Genomic DNA, 26,801 nt, shown 5'->3' with positions numbered 1-26,801 from the left:
GGCATTTGTTTGTTAGTGTTTAATTATTTATTAATTAATGTTTTGCTTATTGTATAAATGTTAGTAAGAGTTAGTTGTGTTATTGGATATGGACCCCTCCTCGGGTGAAAGCCTCCTTCAGTCCTTTCGAAATTTAATGAGATATATAAGCCATAGTTACGCTTAATACTTGTCGACATCTACTAAATCTTTATTTATTTAGTCTTTATTGCATACTAACATTTGTATAGACGGCAAAATATCGTATCCCATTTTATATGAGATAATTATTATGTAAAAACAGTAAGAGATTGGCAAAAAAGCTGTGAAATATTGCAAGTATAATAAAACAGATTACCTAATATAAGTTTTTATTTTAGTATTCATCAAAAAAATAATTTCTTTGCATGTGGCCGTAGTTTAAAGTAAAAAAATGTACAGTGATACTGGCAACATATAATTTTAGGCTGCGGTTACTTACACACTTGCGAACGAACTATGAATAATAATAATTAGTATGTTATTTTTAGCAAAGCAATAGTGATGTGTCGATTTATTTTTACTTTAACAATGAATCGATAATCAATATTTACGTAATTAAAAAAATGAATTTCGATTAACATGTAAAGGCGATGTCAAAGAATATTACCTACACTAAATAACTGTCTGATGGGTCTAAAGCGATACAAATTGACCTGTTAATCTGTGTAATCAGTAAATGGTAATCGTGCAATTATTTTCAATCGACTTAAAAAAGGAAGAAGGAAGGTTTCAATTCTTTCTATTTTTTATGGTTGTTTGTTAAACCATTTTAAAACATTTGAAGCATTTTTTTATGTGAAAGTATATATTTATTATTGGACCCATTAGAATTTTATCCAAATCGGTTCAGTAGTTTTGTTTTTAAATCAAAATAAATGATTTTGCCGCAATTAAAGACGATTTTTTTTTTGTGGTGTGTTCCATAATTGTATTATTAAAAATCGATATCAAAACTATATCGATATCGATTCAAAAATCAAAATTATAACTGATTACGCCCATCACTACACAACAAAAGTGAAGTGTTTACATGTGTGTGGTGTGTGTGATTCATTTAGGCGTGTTCTCACTTCGCTTAACGTCGGTTGGAATTTTGCAACTTCTTGTTATAAGTGAGAGCTTTTCAGTTGTTCCGTTTGGAAAAGGTATATTTTTATTTTCTTAAATATTCATTTACCTATATTAACTATTAAACATTTACCATTGCGCTAAATGTTGCACCACGTTTCTTTAATAGGTAAGATAATATAAATACATAAGTGCCTGGAGTAAGCTAGACTTTTTGTCGAATTTGATATTTCTTATTTCATTTTTAGTTTCTCAAATTTCTCAAAAGTTCCTAAATAGATTAAATTGTATTTAGTGACCATTAGATAAAGTAGTAGGTACTTAGCAACCGACTTTAAAGTAAAGGTGATTCTCAATTCAGTTATATTTTATTTATGTTTGTTTGTACTAATTTGTAAGTATATCCTTTCTAATAAAAAAAAAGAATAATTTTCCAAATCGGTTTAGAACTGACGGAAACATAAACAAAATTCAACTGAATTGAGAGGGTGGAAAGGGATTGTTAGTAATGGAGACTGAGAATCTCATTGCTAGCAATATACCCAACCAGGTCGACTTCCTGACGGTTCTCCCTGGAAACTATCATGGTTATTTCCTGATGAATTTATTATGATTGGCTGTTTTCATTCTCATCTATCACCCTTCACTGGTGCTCCGCCAGCGTATCCCGTTAGCGCAGGCGGGGTTACCATACCATTTTCACCCATCAAAAAAAACTGAATTGAGAATCTCCTTTAAAAAGACGGTTGAAATATAGGGGAATTAAAACAAGGGATAATTTTAAATAAATAATCAGTGATGTGGACATCTGCAGGATAACATTCAGTTTAGTTAAATATTTAAAGAAATACAAGAAACAGGCATATATGTTATTAAGATATACAACTTATTAATATTACTATATACTTATTAGCTATATCCCGTGACTTTGCCTGCGTCATTTAGTATATAAAGTATCTTATTTATGTGTTAGGTTTAGATGAGGCCCATCTATCTGTGTAGCAAATATCATTGTTGTGAGGATAGACATTCAGTGAGATTACATCACGTTAAGTCCCGATTGTGTATTTAAAATATGTGCGGATAAAAATACTAATTTTAATGCATGTTAAATTTTGTTTACTGTATATCTATCTTTTTATTGTACGGATAATCTGGTAGTATTGTTTTATTGTTACCCTATACCCTTTGGCCGCAACAGAATATCAGTGCTTTGCTCTTTTGAGGGCAAAGCAATCAACTGAGCTGTGGCCATTTTGTATTGCTATGGCACAGTCACAAACGAAAATTGTATTTAGCTTTGTGTATTTTTTTTTTTATATCTTTTATGTTATCTCGCTTTTTTTTTTTATATATGTATGTTGTAATTTGTGTGCTGTAAGTAATGCAAATAAATTATCTATCTATCTATCTAAAGTTTTATACAATTTCTTTAATTTTACTGAATTTATATAATGGGCTTTAAAACATATTTCCCATATATTTTTCTCTCTATATGCTAATGTGTTTATTCTTAATATGTATAATGATAACGCCATCCGCGTTATCGATATTCGCTGGTCAGAATGAAATGATTTTTTTTAATGGGTGAAAATGGAATAACCTTGCCTGCGCTATCAGTATACACTGTATACACAGTATACACTGACGGGGCACCAATGAGGGATGATAGGTGAGGATAAAAAACAGGTCGCATCCAATAATAATTAACCACGATGGTTTCCAGGGGGAACCTCGTGTCGACCTGATAGGATATATTGCTAGCAATGGGGCCGTTAGATCCCATTACTCACAATCCCTCTCCAACCCGTATGACATTAGAAATCGTGATAAATTTGTCAGGAATTAACCACGATATTTTTCAGGTCCTTTTTTTGTAAATATATAGAACAAGCTGTATCTCTTATGTTTATGGTCCCGACCTAAAATAGACCATCCCTTCCTTTTCTGTGGGTGTCGTATGAGGTGACTAAGGGAATTTAAAGGTGGAGGGATGGCCAGTAGCGTCCTTCTTAAAATACCACACAGGGTTTGTTGGAAGAGCATTCTTATGGAGTTAAGCTTGCATGTTGTACATATTTATTTAATATATATTTATTTATATACTAGTTGTTATCCCCGACTTCGTCCGCGTTTCCGTCGTTTTTTGTAAAATAAGTAGCCTATGTCATTTCTCACAGTTCAGTGGTTTTGATGTAACAGACACATTTCCCTTCACTGCTTTGCTCCTATTGATTGTAGCGTGATATAAAGTATACTATAACCTGCCCAGGAGTATGAAGAATAATTGTACCAAGTTTCATTAAAATTCGTCGAGTAGTTTTTGTTTCTATAACGAACATACAGACAGACAGACAAAAATTTTACTGATTGCATTTTACTAATCAATTTATTAATCACCTAATTAAAAATCAATTATATAATTTTACTAATCACCCCCTGATAGTTATTTTGGAAATATATTTTATGTACAGAATTGACTTCTTTACAGATTTATTATAAGTACAGATAAATGTTTGTTATTTTTTGTGTACAATAAAGAATGAATAAATAAATAAAAGTCTAACTGTGTTTGTTAACCCGCCTGCCAAGCGTGCAACTACTGGCATAACTTCTCTTCTGGAGAAGCTACCAAAGGGAGACTTTATACAAAAGTCGATTGCTTGGGTACCTCTGTCCCATTCGTGTTTCAACCGTGAAGCAGTTGTGTTTGCATAGCTGTGTTTCGGTTTGAAGAGTGGGATATGACGTGAATTTACTGTACTTAGGTGTTATTCCTCTGTACCCAACAGAGGCATAACGCCTGAGTCCTCAGGAGTGGCAACGCATGGGGGATTCATGGGCGAAACAGTATACTCTGTTATTTCCATGTCGATGGTACTGCTAAGAAAAAAAAATATTCTAACATATTTAATAATTTATTGTACATTATATATTATTTTTAATATTAATATATAAAAATTTCAAAAATATGTTAGAATAATTCAATTCCATCAACAGGGCTCAGATGTTACCATTCCTCTGTACCCAGTAAATTCACTGCCATATCCCACCCTTCAAACCGAAACACAGCCATGCAAACACAACTGCTTCACGGTTGAAACACGAATGGGACAGAGGTACCCGAGCAATCGACTTTTGTACAATTTATGATTTTGTCCACAGATTCACGATGTGTTACGCTGGCAAATGTTTTTATTGCATCAAAGTGGAGACGGGTTCTATGATATTTGCTGTTATCAATATGGTTAGTGTTCATCATGATGGGCTAACTGGCCTGTTTTCATTTTCATCGATCACCCTTCACTGGTGCCCCGCCAGTGTATACCGTTAGCGCAGGCGGGGATACCATTCCATTCGCAGTCCATAAGAAAGAGTCGACACCTCTGTCGCTCCCTTCTCGCGGGCTTGGAGTGCCATCAGCACTCGCCCCTGCATTCGCGTCCGGTGAAGCTGTAAAGGCCACTCACGGCCAACAGCAAACACATTCAGAAAAAAAACCATTCCATTTTCATCCAATAAAAACAAACCTATCGCTGAGGAATGGGTTCAGCTCGCATATAGCTTAATTTCCATGGAACCAATTTATTTACCTATCAAACAAAAAATGGTTAGCGTTTTGGGAGTTGTTTTAATGGAATCCAGTGGCCTTATTGCTAGCACAACACGTCATTAGAGCGACTTCCACGTGGTTCCCGATGAATTATTCCGGACGAATTCACCACGACACGTCAACCGACTTACCTTTATTCTCACTTTTAATAATTTCCTTACAGGTAATTACATCTCTGCTCATCATTGGAATCATTATAGGCACGATTATATTTAACGTGACGTTATACAAAGCTCAGCATCCCACTGATGTAGCTATATTGGATAACGTATACCAATATATGGATAAAGGTAGTCAAAACTCCCGTGACGTCCTCATTATAAATGCAATCTTGGGAGGTTCCGTGTTTATTATAATCTTACACTTCGCATTTTCTGCGGTGTTGATCAACGGATTATCCAAGGTAATTGTTACTTATTTATTTATATATGTCCATTGAAAAATAAACCTATATCCTTCTCCATCCCATGGAGTATCTATACTCTTAACTTTATAGTTAGTTATTTGTTAAACTGTCAAGGAGCCAAGAGGTAACTAACAAACTCACATTTACATTTATAATATTATTAGGGACTAGGATTTTTAGAGTTCCTTATTAAAATGATGCAAAGGATTGATGCGATTTCGTCCGTCTGTCTGTCACAAGTTTGTACTTAGCAATTACTAATGGTTACTTATTAACTTATAGACCAGAAGGAGACTGTACAAAAGTCGTTTGTGTGGGCACCTCTGTGAAGTTTTTTTTTTTATTGATGGGTGAAAATGGAATGGAATGGAAAATGGAATGGTAACCCCGCCTGCGCTAACGAGATACGCTGGCGAAGCATCAGTGAAGGGTGATAGATGAGAATGAAAACTGGCCAGTTAGCTCATCATGATGAATTCATCAGGAATTAATCATGATAATTAAAGTTTAATATTTTTATTTTATTATATAATAAGTTTTACATATACCATTTAAACAATACGATATTAATAAAATTATGAACTATAAAGATAACAGATTACATAATGCCTTTTTTTACCCAATTAATACATAACCTTTCAACTGTGTCATGTAAAATGGTGGAAAATCCACATCTGTGGTTTCCCGTGAGCGAACTTTACACAGACTAGGTATTTTTAGCGTATAGGTTTAAAAAACCTGATTTTTCCGAAATCTAATTGAAATTATACAAAATTCAGATTAGAATATTCCAACTAGATTCCTTATGTAATTTCTTACACTACACTCGAATTGCGTTGCAACTGTTCTATGAGAAATAAAATGAGGTCACCTATAAATTACCTTTTATTTTTCAATTATTAAAAAACTAAGACCTTGCTGGATGTAAAATTATATATTTTTGTACAATATTATATAGTTGATAAAATAAAAATAAAATGGTTTATGTTCCAATACATCTTTTTTATACAGCACTTGTTTATAATCATGGACCAAAAAAAGTCCCTCTTCAATTGACACATAAGTGGGTCTCCTATTTCATTATTTTACGTACATTCTTGGCGTTAGGGACAAAAGGTGGTTTGTTTATAATAATTTAAGCTTATCGCTAAGCTAGTTTAGACAAAACAGTATATATGACATTATTATTTTATATGTCCGCTGAGCGAACGCGACACAGATGCGCATCGACACAGTTGAGAGGATAATATAATTTCATTGATAATTAGAGCCGTGAAGAATAAGTCCGGCTAATCGAATATTAGGATAATCGATGTTCGAATAATCGAGATTCTATTGTATGCGAATATTATAGAAAAATGTAACTAACAGTTTTTAAGAAATTATCAAAAACTTAGTATGCTTATTTCATATGACTTGAATTTTATTATATTTTTATTTAATTTTTATCTGGTGACTTGTAATACAGGTTTAATACCTAGTACAGGCACCAGCTCCCACAAATAATATTGCTAAAATGTTTTGCAAGTTATAGATGTTAAGTCCTTAATTGTTTGTGGTGAGAAATATAATAAATAAATAAATAAATCTGTGTTTTTTTCCAATCGAGTAACAGGAATTCACGAGTTCAAGACTGATTACTTATCGTCAAAATAAATAATAATGTGTAATGTAAACAGTATGTAACGGATTAAATTACGTGTCAGTGTACGCGCGGTACAGAATTAAATGTAAATAGATTAGATTAGATTTTTTATGCAAATTACAAAAGCAAACAAGCTGACAGCCCACCTAATGGAAAGTGGTAGGTATGTCCTAAGAGTCTGGATGGTCGAGTACAGTGCTGTTTCACAGATGTTTCTTCCCACGAACGCTTAGGTTATGGAATGAGTTCATAATCGAGGTTTTTCTAAGAAACTACAGCATTGGGTTCTTCAAAAGAGTTTAAGCTTTCTTCAGGATCTACAATGTGCGCGTAATGTCCCTGGAATTACAAGCTTTCATAGGCTACGGTAACTGCTTACCTTCATCCACGGCCGCATGGTTGTTTGCCACCTCAGTGGTATAATAAAAAGCCGGTAACCGTTGCCTATAGATATGTAAAGGACTATGAGTGTAACGGAGTACACTGCGTCGCCCTTGATACCCTTTAAGCTTTACTATTCCTGAGGATCAAGTAGAAAAAATAATTAGATAAAAAAAATAGACGATTCGATTTATTTTAAATGCGTTTTAATAAATAAGAAAATATTAATTTGAATTACACATGTTGTTCACATATTTATATAGTTGTATAAAAAAAATCTATTACATTGTAGAATTTTTGCGAAATGGCAAATAAGTTGACAGCCCGTCTTATGTAAATTGGTAACCCACAGTGAAACGGTATGAAGGCAATTAAAACTATAGTCCTCACTTGAGGGGTAGCTTTCACTGACTGTTCTGTGACGTGATTTATTAATGTAATAGGTGAGTAGGTATAATGTAAGGTCTTTTAATGGGTGATAATGGAATGGTAACTCCATCTGCGCTATTGGTATACACCGGCGGAGCACCAGTAAAGGATGATAGGTGAGGATGAAGTAGGTCTGTTAGCCTATCGTGATGAATCAATAAGAATTGTTCACGATGGTTTCCAGGTGGAACCACGTGGAGGTCGATCTAATAGGGCATATTGCTAGCAATGGGGCTATCAAATTCCAGTGCTAACTATCCTTTTTTCCCTAAGAAGGGTCGACGTAATAACTTTTAGTTATTACGTCGACCCTTCTTAGGGACGGTCGACGTAATAACTAAAAGCCAAAATCTGAGGCGATATGAATAAAAACAAATCTTTATCGACTTTAAGTAATTATCGTCTGAGGGCATCATGAGGCGGTTTGGACCTCGTCGTATCTCGATCCCCACCTGAAGGAAATTAAGTCGTATCCGGTGGATAGGAGACGGCGCTCCGTAAGTTCGTTCGCAGTACCATGTGCACTCGCCCCATTTTTATCCGGAGTAGCTGTAAAGTCCATCTGTAGCCAACAGCAATAATTAGTTCGAAAAAAAAAATTTAGTAATTAGAATAAGGGCAAGAAGATTACGAGACGAAGAATTATGATGTACCCTCTAATTTCACTTCCATTTTCTATACCGATACAGTCATTCAAGGACAATGCTCGCCAGTCGTAATAAGGATGGAATCTGAAAATATAGTATCCATGCAGCTAACTGTTTTATACTTTTTTTTTTTCAGCAAAAATCGGAGCAAGTGAAGATTTTTTTTATATATGGTGTGTTTATTAATGTGCTAAGCTACGGAGTCTTTGCAATTTTGCCGATCCTTGTAATTATTCCATGTAAGTGTATACTTTCACCCATTGATGTAAAAAATACCAAGATACACTATGTAAAAATCGGCACTTCAACCAATTGAAATATTCATATAAATCTTGTAAATAATATCTAATAACATTTCTAGATGCAATGTTTTATATTAACGGAATCAACTCCATTACATTTTTAATTTGAAACACATTTAATTTTTTTTTTATAAAACTTATAATAAACAATATAATAATAAACAAGCACATTTTTTTCCCAAAAAAAGGAGTAGAAAAATAAAAGCAAAAAAAATATTTACTTTCTATATAGCTAATCTAGTATCTTTACATATTTCAATAGCTGAATATGCTATATACCAGAGCTCCTTTACATCCTTCCTTAGCTTCCTTTAGAGTTACTTTGGGGAAAAAATGTTAGTTTATCTCTTAGTTGAACTGAGTACGTTATACTACGTCTATGGTTCAGTTGGTAGAGGACACCGTTAGGATACCAGTGTTTCGATTTAAACCACAGACGATCCAGTAATGGCCAATAAACAAACAAACATAAAATGTATTAAATTATTGATTGTTTACTAATTAATCATATTTACTAATCGATTTTCAAAATTTAATTAGATAGACAGAGTAATTTTTTTTCCTACACCACTAAGAAATTCTATTATTTACTTATTTTTTATTTAGCTATATTTGGACTATCTATTATTTAGCTATTTTTTGGTCTATCAAATTATCTTACTTTTCTTTGTGTTTATTCTTTGAAATAGATTTTAGAGGTATTAATATTGAATATAATTTGATTATTTTCAGTGATCTTCACCTCGATTCTCGTGATGATCTACATGACTTATACAAAAATGGAAAACATGAAGGCATATGGACTAGTAGTCAACAACTACCGCGTACCTTTAGTTGCAGCTTAAGTTATTCACTTCCTTGAATTTAATATTCTCATTGTATTTTAATGTAAAAACTCGTACACTGGTAAATCTTTGGTTTAATTAGTAAATCTCTCGTCCGAAATGATCGATGATCATAGTTATTGACATCAGCAATGTGGTCAGAAAGGTTGGTTTTTTTTTTTAATGGATAAAAATGGAATGGCAATCCCGCCTGCGCTAATGGTATACGCAGGCGAGACATCAGTTAGCCCATTGTGGTGATAGACACTTGGAATTCAGTACGATGTTTTCCAGAGGGACCACGGAGAACTCGACCTATTGGATTGGGGTATTGACAATGGAACTGATAATCCGCATTACTAACAATCCCCTCTCCCCAGAAAGGTAGGTTATATTACGTTTGACTTGATTTAGTAAAAGCCTGAAAAATTATTCTTTATTCTTTATTATACACAAAATATAATGTTAACCACAATTCATTTGAATAATAATAATAATAATAATAATTTATTTATTTGCTAGAAATGTGGTTATAATAATGGTCTTAAATATAATAGATCTACACATTTCGCCTTATCTAAAGGCATGCAAATTTAGTATTATAATTTAGTGGCTTACGTATATTAATAGCCTAGTAGGAGTCAATCCATAAATATTGGTAGCCGCACACATACTAATGGTAGCAGACTAAATAAACACAAATACAAACTAAACAAAAACAAATACACAACAAGTCAATGATATAACAAATGTCATACAATACAAATTAATTACACATTTACATACATTCATTTAATTTTTTAAAAAGTCATTTATTGAATAAAAATTGCATTCCAGTAACCATTTTTTTAACCGTAATTTAAAGTGACTTACTGGTAGTTCTCTTATTTATTTTGGTATTTTATTATAACTTATATATGATATTATATTATATAATATTGAAACATAATGTACAAAGGCGGTATTATCTCTAATAAGAGATTTCTTCCAGCAAAATATATGATATGTATACACAAAGAATAATACAAACTACACATTATAAATTACATAAAATACATAAACCCTGTAAACATACACATTCTATATATTTTTATATAGTTCTTACATTTACCAATTTATTTTAGTGAATCCGAAAATTTACTATTCCAACCAAAGATTTATCAGTTTACAGCCTGTTATAGTAATACATAAAAACTATAAAGGGAATAGTATCTGCGATCCCTTGTTGTATTAGAAAACAACTGTTTTGTCTGAAACTCTGTCGCAAGGATGTATCTATGTGTAAAAAAAAATCTATATTAAAAAAAGAAGTCGAAAAAGTTTACATCGTTGTTTATTCTAAATTTAAAACTGTTTAAAATAGTCGTAACCTATATTTGGCAGTTTGGCATAATCTAAATATCGTAAAAAGTGGGGATCGTAGAAACTATATGTGAAGGTTGTGTGAAAGTGGTACAGCAGATAAAGCAGTCTTATTAAAATATCTGTATTTTATTCAAAATAGTGAAGATGCATTTGGGCATGCAATTAAAGTTTTATTAATCACGAATTGTTTTATAAACAACAGTAGTGAGTAAACGGCCGATTTACTAATTCTATTCGGCCATCTTATTTCTAGTTTTACTATAATAATGATTTATATTAATTAAAAATATAGGAAATATTTCTTACATTTTTGTATACATTTTTAAATGTATATGAAAAATATATTTTTCATATACATTTTTCTCATATTTTTTTATTAGATCTAAGTTTAAATTCATATTTTTTTTTCATTTGTAAGACAAAACAAAATTTTTAGTATTATGCTTAGATTTTATTTTGTTTCTATGATTCAAAAGTAATATAATATAAAGTAGCTTAATTTAGCATTGTCATTATAAAGGCAAATTATATTAAAAAATATATATAGTTTTTAGGCTGTAAGTAAGGTAGGTGGTAGTTGTTCCTTAGAAGGCCACTGTACGATATAACCAACGAGCTTTTTGATTCTGAGCGGTCATTACTCGAAATCTGTCTCTAAAGTAAACATTTTAATTATAGCAAACGATATTGCAGTGAAATCTTTATTCGAAGAACAAAAATTAACTAAATTGCTAACAGATTTGAGACAAAATTATTATTAATTTAGTTTATAATACTTTCTAAAACAGTAATTTTAATTAATTGTTTTCAAATTGTGAATTTAGGATAAATAATAGATAATACTAGCGTTAATCATTTCAAATTTTTATGAATAAGAATCAAGTCTTCGCAATTTGGCAAAAATAGATTGTAATAATGTTTTGTACTATAAAAATATAATAATAATAACTACTCTTTGTTTTTTTTACCAGAGGGAGACTTTGTACAATAGTCGATTGCTTGGGTACCCCTATCCCATTCGTGTTTCAACCGTGAAGCAGTTATGTTTGCATGGCTGCGTTTTGGTTTGAAGGGTGGGATATGACTTGAATTTACTGGGTACAGAGGAATAACATCTGAGTCCTCAGGAATGGCGACGCATGGGGGGTATCATGGGCGAAACAGTATACTCTGTTATGTCCATGGTACTGCTCATGTCTATAGGAGACGGTTACTACTTTACATCAAGTGGGCCGTCAGCTTGTTTGCCATTCTAAGTTGTATAAAAAAATATATATTATTTTGTCCACTACTGGACTTAGGCCTCTCCTATACACTGACATATAGGTATGGTCCTGAGCCTGAGACTAAAATTATACATATTTTTAGTAAAACCTTCCAAATAATACCATGGAATACTCATGGTAGGAACATCATCGTCATATCAGCCTTTAACTGTCCACTGCTGGACATAAGCCACCCCATCGGGGATTGTGCTAGTTACCACGTTTGGCAGGCGGATTGGCAACCGCAGTCAGGCTTTAGAGATGTTTTAAGAGGAACGCTACTGCCCATTCCTCGCCCTCGAAAGGTGGGGTGGCCTATTCTGTGCCGTACGGTCAAGATGATAGGCCATGACAGGATCACTTCTTGTAAATCTGAGTTATGATAAAATAAATTAGTTATTTTAAATCAAATGAAATACTACGTTTACAACAGTGACAGCCGACAGATACCTTTGACTATCCCATCTGGGATTATAGTCGTGATCATATTTAATAATAAAAAAAAATACAAATAATAATTTTTTTATCAAAATAAATCTATAATTAATTTAGCCATCATCATAATTGCTTTGCTTTTTTTTCATTTATTTGTGATTTGAACATCTTCTACTTCTTCAACTGGCTCCAATTTTAGTCTATTTAGTTATACATATTTTCATTTATAAATTATTCACGTTAGATTTAACCCAAAACTTTCAAATTTGATACCGGGGTTTACATTGTTTCATTGTTAAATAAATTTAAACATTTTGATTACCGTAATGCCTAAAGTATCAAAAATGATACCAAATGTTTTTTTTTTCAAAATAAATATATCGTTTTGATTTTTTTTACTATTTTTTCTCATTACTAAGCACAGTAAAGGATACACTTATATTATATATATTTTTTTTAAAAAAATCAAGCATTTAAGTGTTAATTAGTCAATAACTCGATTTAACTGTGCTATAGGCGTAGGTACTTAATGTCGGTTACCTAGATATCTAATATTCTGATACAATATGAGATCCTACCCCATATATAAATATGTAATACATATATTAATATTGTAATTATATATTACTTGTTTCACTCATCTCTACTAAATTTTATTGGTTGATAATGGAATTCTAACCCCTCTTGTGCTATCGGTATACATTGGTGAGGCACCAGTGAGGGATGAGTGGTGAGGATGAAGCAGTTGGTTTATCGTTACGAATTCAACTATAGGGACAATTGGGGAACAGTGGAACACGGGGCACTATGGAACAATGTCGATAATTTTTTTAATTTCAAACTAATTCGCGCGCTACCGCTTTGACCAATCGCAGTGCGTCCTGCGCCATACGAAGACGTAGTGAAATATGACGACGCGACAACAGTGGAGTTGTGAATAGAAAAATATTGGTTTTTATGTTCAAAAGTTAAGATTTTTTTTCAAAGTACTTTCGTTTTTAGTAAAAAAAGTTTAAGCAATAGGTAAGTGATATATTTTTTTCATAAATCTTAATCATTTTGTCTATTTAAGACTACTATGTGTTAAATTCAAAACATAATCTAACTTTTTTGAAGACTTGTTTGAAATTTTGTACACGCTATGGGGCACTATGGAACGGGGCACAGTGGAACACTGTTCCATTGAACCCCACAAACTTAACTTCATTTTTTGGCAGATTTTACACAAGTCTAGAATGGTGAGACACCGCGTCAGAAAAAGGGACAGGGGACTTCATAGCGAAACTAACATGCGAGAAGTTGTAGGACAGAAGGTAAATAAAGAATGTCGAATGTGCTACGTTGCAAACTAAAAAAAGCAACAAAGACACTATTTTCTAGTCCTGAGAAAAGGTTCGATTCAGATGATAATATAACTTCGTGTGAATCAAGTGATAACGATATGAAATTTCCACTGTCCAGCTTTAAATTACCAAAACCTAACGATTTTACGTGGTAAAATTTGCTGATTTAAAGCAAATAAAATTTTTCGTTGGTCAAATACTGTCTGATATAGATGAGAACAACGAATTTGTGAACAACAAAAAACAAATTATTTACGACGAAGCGCAAAAGTTGACAATAGTTTCTATTTTCCGTTAAAACCGGACATGGCAATAGTTTCAGCTGAAGATATTGAACTAGTCTTGCCAAACCCGTCCTTATTTGGAAAAACTAAATGTCAAAAAAGCATCTTCACGTTTCCTGACAAGGTATTAAAAAGATTTGATAGTATTGGTTAATTTTTTGGTATGAATACAGGTCGTGTTCCAATGTGCCCCATACCCTGTTTCATTGTACCCCAGATCTGGGGCACAGTGGAACACAGGAAGGGGTTCACAAAATGAAAGATAAATAGGTTTAAGTTTGATTATTGATCTCTGTTTTGCTGTGCGATTATTAAGTTAAGGTATATTAATGATGTTTGTAAGCAAAAATTATATAAAGAATAAACATAAATTTTTCTAAAAATAAACATATTTTTTTCGTACCATTGTGCCCCAACTGTCCCTAAATCAATCACGATGATTTCCAAGGGAAACCGTGTGGAGGTCGACCTCAAGGATAAACTGCTAGCAATGGGATTACTAATCCCCATTACTAAAATCCCTTCTCCCCCTACCTTTACTAAGTATAACCGTAGGAGTTGATTATGACATACTATTTTCTAAATAAATAAATAAAAAAATTTAGTATTTTGGTTAATTTTCTAGGGGAGAATATATGGAAGTCGATTCGACAGGGTTTTTTTTAAATAGAATAGTAATCCCGCCTATGCTAACGGTATACACTGGCGGGGTACCAGTGAGCAATGATCGGTGAAGATAAAAAATCCGGTCAGTTAGCCCATCGTCGATCGAATTTAACAAGAATTAACCACAATAGTTTCTAGGTGGAACCACGTGGAAATCGACCTGATATAGATCTGAAAGTAAACCTGATATAGATGTGGAGATATATTTGCTAGCAATAGAACCACTGGTTGAACCATATTCAATTACTAAAAATCCTTTGCTTTTAATTATTAACGTTAAGAGGAATGCTGTTGTTGCTGGCTGTTGTTAACCATTAAAAGCCTGATTTTTTAAATCAAATCAAAAAATATATAAGTGTACCCTTTACTGTGTTTACTAATGGGGAAAAATAGATAAAGAATCAACGATATTTTTATATATTTATTTTGAAAAAAACATTTGGTAACATGTAAACAGCCAAATATTAAATTAAAATCGATTGTAGGCACCCAATGCGATTTATAACCCCGGTATCAAATTTGAAACTTCAGGTATTTAAGGGTTAACAGTACATTTTAATAATACCTACAACAAAGTTTATAATACAAATGGCATAGACAATGGCGCGCACATTTCCTCTGATCTTGGGTATAATAGAAACCTAGTAACAATGAGACCCTTACCACAAAAAATATTTAAAAAAGCCCGTTACTAAATACAATTGTATTTGGGTATTATTATTTGGGTGTTGAGGGTGGTGTAGCTAGACTACAGGCCAGTTCAAGTCACAATACGGAGTACAACACATCTCGTTGATGAAAAATTGTCTTGCTGTTCTTTACTTATAGTTTGGATCTCGTCGAAGCTGACTGCAAATACAAGGTACATATTATTCCTATTATAAATATAAACGTGTAACTTAATATTAATTCTACCTACATTATAAATGTTGAAGTCTGTGAAGATGTTTGGATACACATGGTACACGTGTTAATTTCTAATTTTAATTAATTTCTACAAATTCCGTAACTACGTAAAGCTATCTCTGTCCCATTCATGTTTCTGTCTGAAGAGTGAAAGTGCCTGCCAATTTCACTGCCTTATTTCTTTGAATAAGGCAGTGAAATTACACCGTGGTCGCGAAGAGCAGCAATATTATATATGTGCCATATTCTATCATAATGTATTCTATGAGTTTCTTAAAATACATTTCATGTCGTAAAAGATTACTAAATTAAAATTTATTTAAAATTTTAATAATATACTTAGTTAACAGAAAATTAATAAAAATGAAAATCTTCTTAAATATACTAGGTGAAAAGGTATTTATTTGTTTTTTTTCTTTATTTACATTTTTTTTGTGACATTACAGTCTATTTTTTAGTACTTAAAGAAAAAGTATCCATGTTTTGTTGAAATTGTCTCAGGAACGTTCTCTAAATGAAACTTGTAACGAATCGAATCATTGTATTCTTGTTTTGTACTACTAATATTGAACATCGTAGATTGTCTTATAGTCATTTCAATTATTCATTTGTTAACATGTTCAACCGACTTCAGAAAAGGAGTAGGAACCACCTCTAAACGTGCCCACCGACTACGTTCTTATTTCGGTTGTATTTTTAAAATAAAATAACTGGTACCACAGTTGAAGCATTTTATCTATTTAGTATAAAATCTTATTACCTTAAAAAAAATAGACCCCATATTTACACTGATTATTTGGCTTTTTATGGATAAAATAATTTTTAAAGTCGGTTAAGTATTTTTCGAGTTTATCTCTTTATAATATCCGTTTGGAGTTCAGTGATTTTAAATTCTTTCTTTTGTTTCAGAAATTCACGATGTTTCCTTCATGTTTGAACTGCGTCAAAGTGGAGACAGGCTCTGTGATATTTACCATTATCAATTATGTAAGTATAACCTATTACATATTAATTTTTAGTAAGAGTTAGTTTTGTTAATGGATATGGAGCCCTCCTCGGGTTAGGCCTCCTCCAGTCCTACTGATATTTAGACAATAAGCAAAACATTAATTAATAATTAATTAAACAAATAAATACCAATATTCTGAAATAGTGATTTTAAGGATAAGGAAATAAAGGGCTTTTTTATAATTTTTTTATTATATGTTAATTTTTAAGCAATTGGTAACTAAATGCTTCGAATGGTCGAATGCGAAGAAAGATATATGAGTTATAAGATATACTAGCTGAAATGTGAGAATACAAAGGTTTAAAAAAGAGAAAAGTTTAAAGTCAAACCGAGTATAGAAGCATAGAGAAAACAGAGGATGTCATAGATAAAATATAATAGACATACAAAGTCCTTGATAGGCAATAGTCAAGGACAATCCTTGCAATAGAGTAGGGTCATAAAAAAAAACCCAAAAACTTCATGTATTTATTTAAATTTCAGTTAACTTTCAACCACGTTGGATTTAAAAACATCAGCTACACGTGAGCATTGACCAATGCTTCTGACTACCCCATAAGGGATTATAGTCGTGAAATATTTATCCCCCTAGCAAATATATTTGTAAACTTACTATTTCTTTCTCAATAATGCTTAAACGGTCCCGACATAGAATGGTCAACCCCTTCCTTTTCCATGTGCGTCGTAAAAGGCGACTAACGGACGGCGAGAGATGAGCAGCAGTTCTCTCTTAAAATATCTCCAATCTCCAAAGCCTAACTGCGGTGGCCAACTCGCCTACCAAGCATGGTAACTACTGGCAAACCCCCCAGGAAGGTTTATGTTCAGCAGTTGAAAGTTAAAAGCTAATATTATGATAATGATAATCCTAGATAAACACAGGAAACTTTTTAACGCAGACAAAGCTGCGAAATGCAGTTGGTTTAAGTACAACCTCTGAATTAAGTATTCAAATTTCATAGACAAAGAACAAACGAAAGTATTGGTAGAATCGTCATCGCTGGCGAATACATTAGCATTCGACTAAATGAGATGGTAATGATCCGTTCTCTTTTTTTCTTGTGCATGCGTTAAACGAAACGATTCGTCCAAGGAGGCAGGATGTTTTGTACCTAATAAAGTATTTATTGTTTTGTTTCAGATATTCTATGCATTGTATACAGTGTCGTATGCGGCGTTATTCGTATTTGCCTACGTCACGCTACGCCAACCTGAACACCGTGGGAACAATGAATACGTCTGCATTGTAGCGTTATTAATTTTCATCTTGTTCCAATTTTACCTTTTTATTCATTTAATGACTCTGCATTGTTTTTATTTTTTGTATAACTCAACGAACTCATTAGGGTAAGTGTGATATTACCTTTGGAAAACTTGTGATATTATTTGTAGAGTTTGTTTCAATAGAAGTTGTGAAAAATGTATACAAACGAATCATTGATACGACCTTAAGACAGTTTGCTGATATCCAATAAAGAGAAATCAATTAACTTATAAAAATAGTCGATTTGCAATTTATTTCATTTAGAGAATGTTTCTGTGTCTATGGGGTCGATTTTGATGCGTCATTTCTGTATACTTATCTCTCAACTATTTTAATTTGATAGGTTTGTGAGATTACTGTTTTATGAAACGTTAAGAATTAAATTTATAATAATATTGACATCAGTTTTGTTAGAAATTTAACTTATATTAGTTTTTAGAATGTAGATTTCGTTGTGGTATCAAATTGAAATTTTACATTTTGAAATGTTTTAAAAAATTACATCTTATAATAATCGAACCTAGATTATTTAATTTTAAATTTTCGCATATTTTAATTTTTGTGTGTATTGCACCATGTCGTGGTCATGTCGTGACTACGACGTGGTGCTATCTACGTCGAAAGGTCGCCAATAAAAAAACAGGTATGCAGGTACTATTTATTTGCTAAAAATTTGTATCAGGTTGAGTCCCGATAGTGTATTTAAAATATTATTTAAAGTATGTTTAATAGAAGCAGATATGTATTTACTATTTACCTGCAAAGATTTTTCATTGCGTTAAGTACTTTTTTATGCAACTTCGAATGGTAAACAAGCTGACGGCCCACCTGATGGAAAGTGGTCCCAATAGTGTATTAGCGGCTCCGTTGCTAGCAATATACGCAGTCAGGTCGACTTCCTAGTGGTCGTCTCTAAAAACCAATGTTCTCAAATTCAAATTCTAAATGAATTCGTAACTATGTGCTAACTTGGCCTGTTTTCACCCCTACCTATCATCACTCACTAGTACTCCGCCAGCATATACCATTCAAAAAGCAAAACGCAAAATTCTTAATCATATAATAATATATTTCTTTTTTTTTTCAGGCAAAGGACTCGAGTACAACGAATTTTTTGATATATAATGTAGTGAATAATTTAGTTTAATAAGTATTATATATTGTATATAATGAATCAATTTTTTTTTATACCACTGATGTGGTAAACAAGCATACAGTCCACCTAATGGTAAACCGTAGTCTATGAACGCTTGCAATATCAGGAGCATTACACGCGCGTTGCTGACACTGAAGAAACCTTATTATTTTAATTTTTGAAGAAATCCATGCTGTATTTTCTTGGAAAAACCTCGACGAGGAGCTCATTCCATGACGTGAGCGTTCGTGTGAGGAAACATCTCTGAAACTGTGCTGTACGCAACCATCTTGGATCTAAGTTACGAGGTGAACTCCCTGTCGATAGCGAGCTGTACGATGGTAGACGGTGACTGTGGGTATCATACTGAACAAACCAATGCGCCATACACATATTTGAAACTTAGGACCCTAGGACAGTAGCAGTTTGTTATAAAACAGCTAAAAGAACTTATAATATGTGCAATAAATGCTATTTGAGGATGTCTACATGTGATTTTTTTTATTAAAAACCAACTTAGGTATCAATGTATGTATCTTACAAAGAAAATAAAGGGTTCGACATGTTTACAACTTATACGTATTTTATTTATTAATATATAACGTTTTCATTCCACATAATTTAATATTTTGTTCTATAAAAAACGCCTTCAATCATAGCTATACCATGCTATACCAGCTATTTAATTTTAAAAGCTTGAACTACTCAACCGATTTTGATAAAATTTTCTATAGATACACATTCAAATTAGTGGGACCGATTTTTATATAAAAAAGTATTTTCTAGATTAGTTTATAAATGACAGAGTTATGAAGTAATAAATAATTAAATACAATCCAATTGAAAATACCAAAAAAAATGTGTAAAGGAACCCTTACGGCGTGACTTTGTTCGTTCGCTTGTCCATCTATTACAGAGCTATATCCCAATAACTAATAATGAAATTACTGATTAAGAATATATTTTTTCGCTCCGCTTATAAATATTGCGCCAACGTCTTAAAGCCGGCTTTGCATGAAGATAGCAGCAGACTGCGGCCGCAGCGCTTTGCATCGCAGCTAACTTCGGTTATGCACCTTGCGCGCTTATTACGTATACACCGTAGTTATTAATTTTAATTCTTGTTTGTACCTTCACTTCCTCTCATTTCATATCGTTTCATTGTGTATGTGCTTGTTATCATTTTAAATAAATTCATTTTCCTGCTGAATGTTAGTGTGTGCTTTGGATCAATACAGTATTAGTGAAAGTCTAGGAGTCGTCTGAGGGCTTTACACAACATTATGGTACTCAAAAGCGGCAACAGATGCATATATAATACTATCAGAATTTAGGTATTCTATTGCTTTTTTTTTAAATAAATTTCATGTCATAAACTAATTTCCTTTTGTACTAATACTTACTAGACATCGGTTGAATGTCCTATGGTCAGTTCTGTTATTTATTTATTAACATTTTCAATTGAGCAGGTTCTTAATTCGGTCGTATTTTTAAATTAAAATAAGTAATTTTACAAGGTATGAAATTTTTTTGTGGTACAAATTTTTACTATGTTACATAATATATGTAACGCACTGATTTTGTAGTTTCTTATAGATGAAACAATTTTAAGAATGGTAAAGTTTTTGTTTTTGCGTTTATTCATAACAAGCAATAAACAAAAATCTAATCTTTTCCTCATTATAATATTAGTTTAGATTTCAATGATCCTAAATACAGCCTCTCGTTTCAGAACCACGATTTGTTGCTGAAAAAAAATGTTTAAACTGCAGGAAAATAATGACTGCGATAAAGACAACAACAATTTAGTCTCATAAGTATTATCCATTGTATACAATTTCGGTGATCCGAAGTACGTCCTCTAGTTACAGAACCATGATGTGTTGTTCAGAAATCGAATCAGAAATCGTTACTCAATTCCGTTCGACAAGGCAACAGCTGTGTTTCTTAGTTCCGTATTATTTGAGTTTTTAATCAGTGTTTTTTAGCATTTTCCTTTCGTAAGTTATATGTATCGATAAGCTTTAAAAAATATTACAATAGTATAATTAACAAACTTAAATTAATGTTGATATTTAGAAGTAATTGTAAAATAAATTTCAAAAAGTGAAAGTTAACGACTATTTAAATTTTTGTTCCTGACCTACGACAACCCGCAGCCGGCTCGCATCTATGAGTCATCGTTGTACATCGTTGCTCAGACTTCTCGACGACTCAAGCTGAGTACCCTTATTATTTGAATTATAACCGAGATATATTGCATTAAGAACGCAGTTTAAATTTATATAATGAGTATGATACTGATATATCGATTTATATCACCAACTATGATCTGTCTCGCTTGTAACAATCAAGCATGTAGTGACGACTATCTAAGATGCTATGCCTGCAAGAGTATTTATCACTATAAATGCCTGAATATGCAAACTAAGTTCTATAAAGATAATCTTTTTGAATTAAAGCGATCATGGAAATGTCATAATTGTGCACAAATCACTCGTCGGAGAAATGATAGTACCCCAGTCCGTCAACAATTTGATCTAACGAAAACCAATATAACTGATATGTCATGCGATGATTTACCGCACAATACATCCATGGTGTCTGGTGATGTAGATATATCGCTTCAGAGTAAAGATCAACCCCAGAGTTTAACTTCCACATCGGGTACTATAACATACGAGCAATTTAGTAACCTACTAGACATTAAATTGAATTCCATGAGATCTGCCTTAAAAGAGGATATTCACTCAGCTGTTTTAAAGCTAAAATTGGAACTTACTGAAACTACGGATTTTTTAACTAAACAACAAAGCGATTTAAAGGACCAAATTAGTGGGGCTGAAAATAGAATTGTTGGTTTGGAGGCTGAAAAAACTAAAGTAGAATCTTGTCTGACTAGCTTAAATAATCGTATAGTATCATTGGAAAGATCATCAAGAAGCCGCAATCTGGAAATACATTTGGTACCTGAAAGAAGGAATGAAAACCTGTTAAGTTTATTTAAGAAGTTATGCGACATTATTAAAATATCTATTAGTGATTCTGAAGTGCATTCTATCAGAAGAATTGCTAAGTTGAATCCTTCAAACAATCGCCCTAGAAATATATTGGTAACGCTCCCATCCGAACGCCACCGTGACTGTATTCTGTCTGCTTTTAAGAGGTTCAATAAGGAAAACAAATCCGCTACACTTAATTCGTCTCACCTTGATTTTACCGGTGACAAATCTGTCATTTATGTGTGTGAACATTTGTCTCCTGAGACAAAAGAACTTCATGCTGCAACGAGAAAAGCTGCCAAGGAACGGGATTATAAATACGTGTGGATAAAGTACGGTCGAATTTATACCAGAAAGAACGACACATCTCCTGCGATATACATAAAGGACACCTTATCCCTAAATAAGTTAATATAGTGTAGTTTTATATTTGTGTACTTCTATTACTATAAACAGATGGAAATATACTATCAAAATGTTAACCGTTTGAGATCTAAAACTAGTGATATTTACTTAAATGTTTTAAATTGTGGTTATGATTTTATATGTTTTACAGAAACTAATTTAAATTCTTCTGTATTTGATTCTGAATTGTTTGACTCGAGATATAACATATTTAGAAGGGACAGACAGTCCTCCTGTTCTAGCAAAGTTGACGGAGGTGGCGTGGCTGTGGCTGTAAAAAATCAATATAATGTTGTAAGGCGCGCTTCATGGGAGAGCAAGTATGAGGACATTTGGTTATCTATTTACTCTAAAGATAATGTATTTATTCTAAATGTATGTATATGTTATTTACCACCAGATCTTCATAGTAGTGATGTCAGGTGTTTTTACGAGAACTTAGAGAAGGTTGTATTGAATGGTCTTGGCAGGGAGGATGGATTTCTAATTATTGGTGATTTTAATACTCCAAATATTGCATGGTCGCCCGATTTGGATGGCTCGCTTAAGCCTGGCATCCTTTCGACCTCAAATCTTGTTACTTGTCTGATGTTATGGCATTGTGTGGCTTGCGGCAGTTTAACGGGATTTCCAATCAAAACAATCGTTTGCTTGACTTGGTTCTTTCGACGGTCTCCATAGTAGTATCATCAGCTGCTGAACCATTGTCACGCATAGATGTTCATCACCCTCCACTTAAAATAGTACTAAGGAATCTAAAGATACCCAAATATATAAAAAGTAGACGCCATGAAAGGTTTAATTTTCATAAGTGTGATTATAAGGCATTGTGTTGTGATCTATTGCGAATAGAATGGAGTAAGATTTTATCGCCCATTGATGTGGACATTGCGGTATCATCTTTTCAAAATACGCTACTTGAATTGATATCTAAACATACTCCTTTAATAAAAGCTATGGGTAGCGATTATCCCTCATGGTATTCACCTGCTTTAGTCAAATGTCTTAAAGAAAAGGATAAATTTCACAGACGCTTTAAAAAATATTGTAATCCTCGTGATTATGACACGTTCACACTCTTACGTAAAAGATGTAAAGTGCTAATAAAGTCTAATTATACATCGTATATATCTTCAATTGAATCATCGCTTAAGGAAGACGTACGGGCTTTTTGGAAATTTGTTAACAATAAAAAGCGTTCCTGTGGCATTCCTCAGAACATGTATTTGGGGAATGCTACTGCTACAAGTACGAAGGATATCTGCGAGCTTTTCTCAAATTATTTTAGCTCAGTTTTTGAAAGGAATGCCGTAGTAGGAGATATTACGAGTTTCCAAACTCAGTATCGAGATAATAATCTCATCTCCCAAATTAAAATATCACCAGATGAAGTATTAAAAAAATTAAAACAACTTAATTCCAATAAGGGGGCAGGTCCAGATGGTATTCCCACTATTTTTGTAAAACGCTGTGCTGAAGAACTTTGCGTGCCTTTAGCAATCTTGTTTAATAAATCCTTAAACAGTGGCACTTTTCCATCAGCCTGGAAACTTGCTCATGTCATTCCTGTACATAAATCTGGAGATCCAAAGGACTGTGAAAACTATAGGCCCATTAGCGTGCTCTCATGTATACCCAAGGTCTTTGAGTCTCTTGTTTATGATTATTTATACCATCACGTTAAATCTATGCTTTCAGAAGATCAACATGGTTTTGTCAAAAACAAATCGACTGTTACAAATCTTCTTGAATATAAAAATTACTTATGTAGAGAGTTCGGACAATCAGGTCAAGTTGATGCTATTTATACAGACTTCAAAAAAGCCTTTGATAAAGTGAATCACGATCTATTGGTCCGCAAGCTTGCCGGCTACGGTATTCATGGAAGCCTTCTCAGATGGATCCAATCATATTTAAGTAATAGGAGTCAATTGGTTACTATTAAGGGAGTATCTTCTTCACCCATTTCTGTGTTATCCGGTGTGCCCCAAGGATCACATCTTGGCCCTTTATTTTTTATTATTTTTATAAATGATCTTGTAGATAAACTGAAATGCCCCCGGGCTCTATATGCGGATGATCTCAAGATCTTCTATGCCGTTAAAGATATTACTGACTGTCAATTTTTGCAAACCGACTTATACGTTATACAGAAATGGTGTAGAGAGAACTACATGTATCTCAATGTATCAAAATGTTTCGTGATCTCATTTACAAATAAAAAGAACAAACTAGTTTACAATTACGATCTTGACGGTCAGTTTATTACTAGGAGGATGGTGGTCAGAGATCTTGGCATAGAGTTTGATGAAAAGTTATCATTTAAAGAGCATTATAGTACATTAATTACGAAGTCATCTAAACTTCTTGGTTTTATTGCTAGGGTCACGGTTGATTTTAAGAATCCCCATAGCCTTATTCTTTTGTTTAATGCTCTGGTACGAAGTATTCTTGAATACGGTTCTGTTATATGGTCACCTTGCTATAAATGTCATTCCGATAGAATTGAATCTGTTCAGCGAAAATTCTTAAAAATTCTAAGTTATCGTAATGGTTATGGGCGGGTTCTATCAAGTTATGAAAAAAGACTAGAAAAATTTAATGTGACTCTCTTATCTACAAGACGAAAACAGATCGACTTACTTACTTTACACAAAATAGTTCATTACCATATTCACTCGGCTTCTCTACTCTCTGCTTTGACCTTCAATATAAAAACTGTAACACGGAGTTCTAAAACATTTGCACTCTGCGTTTATAAGAACAATACATCGTATTATAACCCGCTTATCCGTATGTGTCGTACTTTTAATGAATTTTCAACTAAGTGTCCTCAAATTGATATCTTCAACTCACGTCTAAACAACTTTAAAAGCATTTTGCAATCGGCCATCGGGTCTCTTTGACATGTCCATATTCTTTATGTGTTTTTATCGTTTGCATGTGCTTCGCTGTTTTTTGCCAATTTCATGTGCTTTCATTGTATAGCTTTGTAATTTGACATTGTATACCGACTGCTTTGACCATGCTGTGCATACACGAGTCTGGGTCTCAATCTGGTTCGGTCTATTGTCTTTGTATAATGTCTATCATGTTATTGATTGTAGCCTGTTGTGTGTGCCTTTAATAAATAAATAAATAAATAAATGTTTAAAATGCTAGAAAGAGATAACAGTGACACACATTGTTAACAATTTTGTAAGTACACCCCATACCATCTAAAAATACGCTCATTTCTAACCGCTCAGTGACGGGGGGAAGGGATTGTTAGTAATGGAGAGGATACCCTCCATTGATATCAATATCAGGTTGACCTCCACGCGGTACCCCCTGGAAACTATTGTGACTAATTTATCGTTGAATTCGTCACGATGGGCTAACTGACCTGCCTTTTCATCCTCAGCTATCTCTCAATGGTACCCCGCCAGTATATAGCGCAGGCTGGGTTACCATGCCATTTTCACCCATTAGATAAAAACCTATCAGTGACGTAATATTTTATATATCTATTAAAATTTTGTTTAAATTTTTAGTATTGGAAAACATTGTAAAAGAACCAAATGAATCCGAGAAGCGAAAGACTGGCCCCTTCTCACGTTGGGTTTAAATGTATCAGCTAAATATAAACACGCCAGATATTACGTGTTGAACGTAACACTATCACACAGGTAACAGTCGACGACTGCCTACCCCATTAAGGATTATAATCGTGAAGTACTTACCCTACCAGCAATTAGATATTGCTTTAATTTTTTTTATACATTAGACCATATCCTAATACAGCTAATTTAAATACAATATCTGAATTAAGTATTTGGACCCCCTAGACAAAGTACAAAGGATCCTATTTATAGAATAATAATCTAGTGAATACATTAGACAGAATGAGACGGTAATGACAGTTTGTCTTTTCTTATGCATGCGATGAACGACATGATTCGTGAAGGGAGTGAGGCCTATTATGTGCCTTATAAAATGTTTGTTTTGTTTCAGATATTCTATATATTGTATACAGTGTCGTATGCGGCGTTATTCGTATTTGCCTACGTCACGCTACGCCAACCTGAACACCGTGGGAACAATGAATACGTCTGCATTGTAGCGTTATTAATTTTCATCTTGTTCCAATTTTACCTTTTTATTCATTTAATGACTCTGTATTGTTATTATTTTCTGTATAACTCAACGAACTCATTAGGGTGTGATATTACCTTTGGAAAACGTGTGATATTCATAGTATAGTTTGTTTTAATAGAATTTATTAAAAATTTAAACAAACGAATCATTGAAACTACCTTAAGACAGTCTAACAAAAAGTAATCAATTAACTTATACAATTTGTAATTTATTTAATTTGAAGAGCGTTTCTGCGATAATTGATAATAA

The 26,801-nt window shown here is 32.9% G+C and overlaps 1 protein-coding gene across 4 annotated transcripts; it reads left to right on the top strand.

The window, feature by feature from the left end:
• Window positions 1–1,026: 1,026 nt before the first annotated feature.
• On the top strand, window positions 1,027–19,582 carry LOC113510204 (uncharacterized). 4 transcript variants are annotated; one of them, XM_052894580.1, is made up of 6 exons: window positions 1,027–1,166; window positions 4,255–4,336; window positions 4,866–5,105; window positions 16,510–16,587; window positions 17,751–17,956; window positions 18,961–19,582. In XM_052894580.1, exons 2-6 carry the CDS (start codon window positions 4,262–4,264, stop codon window positions 18,989–18,991), a joined length of 630 nt encoding a protein of 209 aa, XP_052750540.1. In that variant the 5' UTR covers window positions 1,027–1,166; window positions 4,255–4,261; the 3' UTR covers window positions 18,992–19,582. The 4 variants fall into 4 exon arrangements, 3 of the variants coding, with proteins under 3 accessions (XP_052750540.1, XP_026749454.2, XP_052750541.1); XM_052894581.1 differs by having other exon boundaries at window positions 1,049–1,258; XM_026893653.3 differs by lacking the exons at window positions 16,510–16,587; window positions 17,751–17,956; window positions 18,961–19,582 and adding exons at window positions 8,347–8,449; window positions 9,245–11,652.
• Window positions 19,583–26,801: the final 7,219 nt, after the last annotated feature.

Source organism: Galleria mellonella, unplaced genomic scaffold (genome assembly GCF_026898425.1).
Source record: "Galleria mellonella isolate WM207_F2 unplaced genomic scaffold, CSIRO_AGI_GalMel_v1 utg2134, whole genome shotgun sequence".
Lineage (NCBI taxonomy): Eukaryota > Metazoa > Arthropoda > Insecta > Lepidoptera > Pyralidae > Galleria > Galleria mellonella.
This window is presented reverse-complemented; position numbering and strand designations above follow the sequence as displayed.

What these genes read in the sequence shown, in the direction of transcription:
- LOC113510204 (XM_052894580.1), top strand. Translation starts at nt 4,262, where the DNA reads ATGTGTTACGCTGGCAAATGTTTTTATTGCATCAAAGTGGAGACGGGT. An exon ending in TATTTGCTGTTATCAATATG is followed by an intron (nt 4,337 to 4,865) that starts GTTAGTGTTCAT and finishes ATTTCCTTACAG; the next exon opens with GTAATTACATCTCTGCTCAT. An exon ending in TGATCAACGGATTATCCAAG is followed by an intron (nt 5,106 to 16,509) that starts GTAATTGTTACT and finishes CTTTTGTTTCAG; the next exon opens with AAATTCACGATGTTTCCTTC.